The sequence below is a fragment of the Eriocheir sinensis genome, chromosome 60 (genome assembly GCF_024679095.1).
Source record: "Eriocheir sinensis breed Jianghai 21 chromosome 60, ASM2467909v1, whole genome shotgun sequence".
Lineage (NCBI taxonomy): Eukaryota > Metazoa > Arthropoda > Malacostraca > Decapoda > Varunidae > Eriocheir > Eriocheir sinensis.
This window is the reverse complement of record NC_066568.1, coordinates 8,081,411-8,090,862: the sequence shown is the minus strand read 5'-3', so window position 1 is coordinate 8,090,862 and position 9,452 is coordinate 8,081,411. Positions and strand designations below refer to the sequence as shown.

The 9,452-nt window shown below is 39.7% G+C and overlaps 1 protein-coding gene across 1 annotated transcript in view; it reads left to right on the top strand.

The window, feature by feature from the left end:
- Positions 1–1,972: 1,972 nt before the first annotated feature.
- Positions 1,973–9,452, top strand: part of LOC126985619 (integrin alpha-5-like) — a 33,232-nt gene continuing 25,752 nt past the window's right edge. Inside the window, exons 1-6 of the mRNA XM_050840775.1 lie at positions 1,973–2,188; positions 4,006–4,259; positions 4,897–5,042; positions 6,798–6,895; positions 8,206–8,314; positions 9,240–9,343. Of these exons, the coding sequence (XP_050696732.1) occupies positions 2,027–2,188; positions 4,006–4,259; positions 4,897–5,042; positions 6,798–6,895; positions 8,206–8,314; positions 9,240–9,343 (873 nt within the window). The 5' untranslated portion in view covers positions 1,973–2,026. The remainder of the gene's footprint in view (positions 2,189–4,005; positions 4,260–4,896; positions 5,043–6,797; positions 6,896–8,205; positions 8,315–9,239; positions 9,344–9,452) is intronic.

The following is a 9,452-nucleotide window of genomic DNA, read 5'->3' as shown; positions in this document are numbered from 1 at the left end:
AAGACGCTCGGCTGTAGCTTCGAAAATAGCCACGGTGTGTTCTGGAAAATACTCTCATTGTGACTCCCATTCAAAATTTCCACATCTGACTCCAACTGATCCTAACCTAACCTAACCTAAGCGAAGCGAACCTAACCTATAGTCACGTCGGCCTTCAGTGGTGAGAGGGGGCTCCCTCACCCCCCCCCCCCTCAGAACGCATGGGATTGGCTATGGGTGGGTGCGGCGTGGCCAATGGGAAGGCATGAGGAAGACAGTCCTTTTTCCTACTCTGGCTGTGGATTATTATCCCTATTCCCGCTGGTATTGTGACCTCTCTCTCTCTCTCTCTCTCTCTCTCTCTCTCTCTCTCTCTCACACACACACACACACACACACACCTTCTTTAATTTTTTTCCTCCTCCTCCTCCTTTCCTGCTGCCCTAATTAACCTTCACCCTCTTTTAATCCGTCCGTTAAGCCTCAGGTAAGTCATTACCGGCTTAAGTTTTACCTTCCGAAGGGTGACGGGAACATGGACGGGAACTGTCTCGTGACATCTCTGACTCGTGCAGCAGTGTTAGAAAAGTGTTTACTAACACATTTTAGTTGATGTTCTAGTTATTCTCTTGGATGTTTTTCATCGCAGGCAACAGACCCATTTATGGTGAGGACTGAACGTCTCAGAACACAACTCTGACAGTACTTGACCACATAATACAAGATCAATGAAAGCGCACCCATCCATCCAAAACCGCCATGCTGACAGTAAACCAATCAGCAGCGATTGATCAGGCTCCAGGTGGATCCTCCCAAAACGGGGGAGACTCGCCACTGAAGGCCTAACCTAACCTAACCTAACCTAAACGAACCTAACCAAACCTAACCTAACCTAAGCGAACCTGGCCTGTTCAAGAGTGGACTTCATATATCCGTACAGAGAGGTGAAATACGCCACCCCGGTACACGTTCACTGGTGGATGAATTAGGGCACGAATGAGATGAGACTCCCTCCACTACACTCAAGGATCGAATATGGACCTCACTGTTCTAGGCCATGCGCGCTAACCACTAACCACTACACCTGAAACCGGATGCAGGTGTGTGTGTGTGTGTGTGTGTGTGTGTTCGCTGCATCCTGCCGTCTCCAGGCCTCAGGCCTCAGGCCTCTTCTTTCAGTTGATTTTTGGATACGGTTGAGAGCGAGCGAGCCAGTTAGCCAGCAAACGAGCAAGTGGGGGGTTGGGAGAGAGAGAGAGAGAGAGAGAGAGAGAGAGAGAGAGAGAGAGAGAGAGAGAGAGAGAGAGAGAGAGAGAGAGAGAGAGAGAGAGAGAGAGAGAGAGTAATATGAGCAAGAGGAAGAGGAGGTGAAGGAAAGAGAGAAGGGAAGCACAGGTGTAGATAAAAAGGAGAGAAAGAAGAAAAAGGAATAACATCGCAAATCAAGAGGACTAAGGTTAACAGGTACTTAACCTATCTCTGAAAACTCTAACCAGGTGAGTAAAGTGTGTGTGTGTGTGTGTGAGAGAGAGAGAGAGAGAGAGAGAGAGAGAGAGAGAGAGAGACTCACATAGTTTCTATAGATATTCAGACCACACAGGCCCTATGGTCTAGACTAGGTGGATTGTCCTTAAAACGTATGTGAAATTACGTCAGATCAAATGTCCATCAAGACTTTACTTTAGTGAATATTAAAGAGAAACTGAGGTCCAGGATATAAAAAAGTTTTAATTATTTTTTTCAATTTAGCAAAGTTGAACTGTGAAATCATAGGAAACACTGCCTCAGTAATGTGTTGGAGCGAAGTGGCATTATGACGCGCTGGCAGCCATTTAAAAAAAGTGTTTTATACAAAGGGGCGTGACGCAACCATTGTCTGTGATATCGCACTGCGTATTGGTTTTCGGTGATTCTCATGGCTGAGTTTGTGCCTCCTGCCACAACACTTACTTGGCAGACGGCATCATTGTAAATCTAGAGAGTCTTGGCAACTCTCCGGGCACAGTGGGGGCCGAGTTGGGCGCTGGAAGGTAGAATTCAGTGAATAATGTTCATGGAGGAAAGCGAAGGCGCCCAGAGCTTGAAAAAATATTCCCCTTTCCAACGAAGTGCCACTTTGATGAACCCCAGCGGTGAGGCAAAGTCAAGAGGCGCAGAACTAGAAAACTCCAAGCTTCTGACGTCACCCCGTGATAAAAAGCTCGCAACAGTAAGTAGTAAATATTCAAATACTTACAAGGCTGTTATGGTGCAGTATTACAACATGTTCACGAGTAACATAATGTGAACATCATCCAACTTTTGAAACAAAATAATGGCTAATATAAGCCTTTCTAAACTTGTAAAGGACATTACTCAAAACACGAAATCTTGAATAAAAATATTTATAAAAAATCCAAAATGGGTTAGGTATTCTTGAAAATTGCTGTTTATTGATAATGCGGGGACAAGGAATAATTTAGATCAGTTTCTCCGAAATAAATTACTAGTATACGTATTAGGAGGAAGTCACCAGTGTTTGCAATCGTATATTTGCGTGACATTGACGTCAATACTGCCGAGACTGTTCATGACATGTGGGGAACTCTGCAAAACCGAACTTGAGGGTCCATCTGATTTGATTTAAATAATATATATATAATATATATATATATATATATATATATATATATATATATATATATATATATTATATATATATATATATATATATATATATATATATATATATATATATATATATATATATATATATATATATATATATAAGTGACTAATAATAAGGCCGCTAGGGCATTTTTATTTTTATTTTCTGCAAGCCGTCCCGGGGTCATGCTTGTGAAACATTCATTTATACACAATGAAGAAAATAACTTTTGAACTTGTCCTGAAAACTTAAATGCAAATATTTATTTTATACTTTTTTGTTCCTCGCTATTCCCTTTTAAGGTGAAGGAAGTGGCAGTCAAGCTTATTTATGAATTAATCAATCGTGTTCTATCAACCACTGAGATCTGGATTTGTCCACATCTGAAAAACGACGTTTCTCACGAGAGAACATGTGAAGAGATGAGCGCCAGTAGTCGTTGGGTTTACTTTGCAAGATAACTTTACTTGCCCGAGTTGAACACCTAATTTAGCAATGTCCTTCGGGTGGTGGGAAAAACAAAACTGTACAGCATATTCCAAGTAGGGCTGACTAACTATTATATAGTGGCAGTATTACATCTCCATTCTTGAATGAAAAATTATCATTAATAAAGTCCAGCATTCTGTCTCTTCAATTTGCTGCATCAATGCTTTGTTGTTCTGCTTTGAGTTACACACCACACACTGCATGATCGAACTTCCTTTTTGTTGTTCAAACTTGTGGAACCAGGCCAATAATAATAATAATAATAATAATAATAATAATAATAATAACAATGATGATGATGATAATAATAATAATAATAATAATAATAATAATAATAATAATAATAATAATAATAATAATAACAATAACAATAACAATAATAATAATAATAATAATAATAATAATAATAATAATAATGATAATAATAATAATAATAATAATAATAATAATAATAATAATAATAATAATAATAATAATAATAATAATAATAATAATAATGATCATAATGAAATAAATAAGAAATTCAGAGAGTAATCCATTGAAAGGTCACCTCCCATATATCAGACCGAACTGAAAATTCATATAGGTCATCTTGGAGGCTTTTCCTGTCTTGGTCTGAGAGGGCCGAGTCTTTGTATCTTGAGTGTTGCAACAACAAGCCTTTGGTCAGTTGCAAAGAACTCGGCACCTTGGTAAACCTTGTAATTCTGAAGGATCCTCCAACGAGTACTTACGAGGATGCGGTCAATCTCCTTAATAACAATAATAATAATAGTATTAACAACAACAACAACAATGACGATGATGATAACAATAATAAAAACAATAATAATAATGAAATAAATATGCTTTTCAGAGACTAATACTTTTTTCTAATTTTCCTTCCCCAGGCAGGAGAGGAGAGGAAAGGAAAAGAGGAGGAAGAGAAGGAGAAAGGGGAGGAGGTGAAGGAAAAAGGAAAGAAAAGAAGGACAATGCAAGCGAGGGCAGTACTGGTGGTGATGCTATTATATGGAGGGGGAGGAGAAGGAGGGGGAGGGGTGGAGGCTCTTCAATACGACTTAAAGTACGCCAAAAATCTAACAGGACCAAAAGGATCACAGTTCGGCTTCAGCGTGACTCTGTGGGATAGAGGAGGAGAAAAGTAAGTGAGGTATATTCTCTCTCTCTCTCTCTCTCTCTCTCTCTCTCTCTCTCTCTCTCTCTCTCTCTCTCTCTCTCTCTCTCTCTCTCTCTCTCTCTCATTTACTCACTTTTTCTCTCCCTTTCTCTCCCCCTCCTTCTTTCCTCTCATTTATCATTACTTTCTCTCTTTTCTCCATTCTTTATCTCTGACTACATTTTACTTCCTTTTCTCCTTCCTTCCCTCTCCTTTTCCTTCTTTCTTTCCTTCATTTCCACTATCTCCATCTATCCCTTAATCTATCCCACCCTCCCTCCCATTCATTGATTTTTGTTACCCATCCATGCATTCCTACCCTTCCTTCCCTTCTTCCTTCTTTCCTTCGTTCCCTCCTTCCCTTCTTCCTTCTTTCCTTCGTTCCCTCCTTCCCTTCTTCCTTCTTTCCTTCGTTCCCTCCTTCCCTTCTTCCTTCTTTCCCTCGTTCCCTTCTTCCTTCTTTCCTTCGTTCCCTCCTTCCATCATTTTCACTTTCCTCGCATCACTCATTATCTCCTTTTCTTTCCTCCCTCGCCTTTCCTTCCCTTTCCCACTCCTCCCTTCCTTACATCCCCTCCCTCTTTCCCACGCTCCCTTGCTTCATCACTTCTCTCTCTTCCAGGCAGATGGTGGTGGGGGCCCCGATGAGCACGGCATCTAACCTGGCCATGAACAGGACACAACTGGGAGCCATATACCTGTGTGACCTGGAGCAGCCCACCTGCCGCCCCTTACCAAACCTGCCGTACTACATGAAGAAGAAGAGAGGTGAGAACAGATGTATGGAAGGCGTGGGGAGGAGGCGAGTGAGATGAAGCTGTAAAGGATGGGCAGTTAATGAGAATGAAAGATTTAAACATTTACATAGTTATTCAAAAGACAGACCCTGTGGTCCAGACAAAGTGGTATGTTTTTTATTGGGTCTTTCACTGAGCTGGACCTGCCATCTGGTGGCCCTGCTGGAGCCGCTGCCAGAGTCAAATCTGCTGCGAGCTAGGGTCCAGCGAGGCTTAATTGATATTTTTCTGTACCAAACTAGCAAAGCATCAGAGTTGTAATGGTCACTATCATGTTTACACCAAAAAATCTGAGTGCTGTACATTATTCATGTCGTTAGAATGAACACTGTTGGTAAAATAAGAGCATTCATCGATATCGATATATCCTGCAACACTCCATCCCGCGGTTAATAGGAATGCATCAGTGCGGCCTCTTGGGTAAATATTTCCGTCATGCAAGTAAAGAGAAGTCAAACAAGTCCGGCATCAATCTCTTAAAATTAGTGGTGGAAGGCAGCGTTGATGCCACTCAACATTCCTCCGGCTGGCACGCCGCTACCTCCACACGCTGCATTCCTCTGTCCCTCCAATCAGAGCGCGGGAGGGTGTTTACACTGCTGTTAAACAGTTAGTACGCTGCCGGCAGATAGTATTATACATATTTCATATTTCTAATTCAAATCATAATACACATCTTAAACTTCTTATGATATTATATTCACTATAATTATGTAACTTTAAAAGAACACCATATAGCATATGACGATTGTTTAAGTGGGGAAAAAATATGTATCTTAATTTTCTGTTTCTTGCATTTCCCCGTTTCTTAAATACTATACTAATAAGGCAAGTGTCTGTACCGTAGCCATGAGAAAAATATTTGATTTCTAAATAATAGCGAAAAACTTGTAAGAAAAAATATTTTGACACGTCGCATGCATATTTTTTTGGGTAGTTCCACGAGGGCCACCAGGTGGCAGGTTGAGCTCAGTGAAGGACCCAATTATAAGTGAAACGTCAAACAGCCATGGATCAATGCGTTGCAGTTCTGCGAAACAGGTGACATCCACTCCCTGTGTGCCTGTTTGAGAGTAACTTTAATAGCTGAATCGTCTTGGCTTGGCCTTTGGGAATATTAAAGTTGAAATGACCAATCTTTTTTTATTATTATTATTATCAACAATATCATCAATTTAAATGTTTATTTACTATAAATTTCAATACTATTATTGATATTAATGCATGGTTATATGTTTAATTATATTATCAGTCTTTATATTTTGTTTTAATTATCATCACCATTAATGATGATAATAATTATGATGATGATGATAATAATAATAATAATAATAATAATAATAATAATAATAATAATAATTATAATAATATCATTATTGTTATTACTAGTTATTATTATTATTATTATTATTATTATTATTATTATTATTATCATTAGTATCATTATTATTATTATCATTATTATTATTATCATTATCATTATTATTATTATTCTTGTTATTATTATTATTTCTAATGTTTTCAATATGAATATACATAAAACTGATACAAAATTCAAAAAAGAAAACTTATCACATTATTTCTTTCCTTTTCCTCCTGCTTGTTTGTTTGTTTGTGTGTTTACTTGTGTGTGTGTGTGTGTGTGTGTGTGTGTGTGTGTGTGTGTGTGTGTGTGTGTGTGTGTGTGTGTGTGTGTGTGTGTGTGTGTGTGTGTGTGTGTGTACAGGCGAGAATAATCTGCAATTCAAGGGCCCCCATGTGTTGAAGAATAGGACCATGGGGTTTGGACAGACCGTCTACGCCGTTAATGCTGAACGCCTATTGGTAAGCCCCACACACTCTCTCTCTCTCTCTCTCTCTCTCTCTCTCTCTCTCTCTCTCTCTCTCTCTCTCTCTCTCTCTCTCTCTCTCTCTCTCTCTCTCGTCTATTTTTAAGCTTTCTCTTTCTTTCCTATAGTTTCAAGATCGTCACTTATATTCTCCGTGTACTACTTTTTCTTTAATATTTTTTGCCTTTTTTTTAAGATTTTTTATATTATTTTACCTGCTTTAATCGGATCCATGTTGCGTAGTTTCATGTTTACGGTTTTTCTACCTAGTTTTGTCATCTCCATTTTCTTGATGTCTCCCCTTTATCCGTTTGCACATTCTCTCTCTCTCTCTCTCTCTCTCTCTCTCTCTCTCTCTCTCTCTCTCTCTCTCTCTCTCTCTCTCTCTCTCTCTTATTTAAACATTAAGATACAATGGTATACATATGACAAAAGCGACGGGGAAAGTGTCTCAATGCTAAAGACGACCTCTGTCTTGGGGTCGCCTATCTTAAAGCATTGTCACTAGTGTTGTGAAGTGCTTGCCACCTTCACCCATCATGGCTTACCCGCCCTAGTCACATCCGCCTGAGCACAAGCACTTCACAACACCAGTGACAATAGGCGACCTCAAGACAGAGGTCGCCTTTAGCATGGAGACACTTTCCCCGTCCCTTTTGTCATATGTATACCATTGTATCTTAATGTTTAAATAAGAGAGAGAGAGAGAGAGAGAGAGAGAGAGAGAGAGAGAGAGAGAGAGAGAGAGAGAGAGAGAGAGAGAGAGAGAGAGAGAGAGAGAGAGAGAGAGAGAGAGAGAGAGAGAGAGAGAGAGAGAGATAAGGCAAAGGAGAATGTGCAACCGGATGAGGGGGAGATAACAAGAAAATGGAGATGACAAAACTAAGTAGAAAAACCGTAAACATGAAACTACGCAACATGGATCCGATGAAACCAAGTAAAATATAAAAATTCTTAAAAAAAGGCAAAAAATATTAAAGAAAAAGTAGTACACGGAGAATATAAGTGACGATCTTGAAACTAATGGAAAGGAAAGCTTAAAAACAGACAAGAATCTCTCTTCTACTCTTTTCTTTTTATTCCTCCTCCTCCTCCTCCTCCTCTTTCCGTAGCTTCTTTTCTTTCCTTCTCCTTTTCGCTGCTATCAGTCCTGTTTTTCCTTTTCCTACTCCACTTCCTCTTTGCTCAGTGATCTTTCTGTTGTTGTTAATATCCTCAATGATGTGAAAAATACGTATTTGTATATTCCTTTATCTCTCCCTCCTCCTCCTCCCCTTCTTCCTTGTCCTCTCCCCCCTCCCGCAGGCCTGTGCTCCTAGATACCCCGTGTACGACAGCCCCTCAGACTCCCTTCAAGGCCGCGGTGCTTGCTACATCCTCGGCAAAAAGAAAGGCGAAATCTTCCCCTTCTATAGTAAGCGCATTCACTCAGGTTCACAGGTAACGGCAGGTAAACGAGTCCGCAGGTTAATTATTTTTTTTTCCATTTCTGTTTCGTCTGCTCGCGGACGAACTGCTTGGTATGTTTATTTTTCTTCTGGTTTCTTTTTTTTTAACAAATGATGTTTAATAGGTTCCTGGGGACGTGAGAAGAAAAAGATTAACCAAGTATTTTTTTTTTTCAAGTTTACAAGTTGAGTTTAAGGACAGACCAAGAATATTTAACGCAAAAGAGTGAGCTAGATGTCAGGAGGGTTGTATTGAACTGTCAGGAGGAGATTAACTTCTTGAGTCACTTGGTGCAAAATCAGGCTGTTAAGCTGATACACTTTATGTTGTCTGCCTTTCAATGCTTCCATGTTTCAATGTCTCTCTCTCTCTCTCTCTCTCTCTCTCTCTCTCTCTCTCTCTCTCTCTCTCTCTCTCTCTCTCTCTCTCTCTCTCTCTCTCTCTCTCTCTCTTATTTTTCTCTTACTTTTTTTCATATTTTCTGTACCTCTATCAAAACATGTCCATCTCTCATTTACTCACTTCTCTCCCTCCTTCTTCTTTCCTCTCATTTATCATTACTTTCTCTCTTATTTTCCTTTCTTTATCTTTGACTGCATTTTACTTCCTTCTCTCCTTCCTTCCCTCTCCTTTTCCTTTTTTCAATTATAATTTTAAATACGTCTCTCTCTCTCTCTCTCTCTCTCTCTCTCTCTCTCTCTCTCTCTCTCTCTCTCTCTCTCTCTCTCTCTCTCTCTCTCTCTCTCCTGCATTTTACTTCCTTCTCTCCTTCCTTCCCTCTCCTTTTCCTTTTTTCAATTATAATTTTATATACGTCTCTCTCTCTCTCTCTCTCTCTCTCTCTCTCTCTCTCTCTCTCTCTCTCTCTCTCTCTCTCTCTCTCCCTACAGAGCAAAAAGTCAGACACACTTCATCGGGGACGTCAAAGGACTACATCAACTCCCACGAATTCACCGCCTACGCCTCCTTCGGGTTCAGCGTGACCTCTGATGTGGTAAGTGCACTGGAGGGTAGTATCTTCCGGCACGATTATTATATTAACGTTTTCCTTATACTCTTTTTGTCTAATTTTTCTTCTGAATTTATATTTCCTCTTTCTTTTA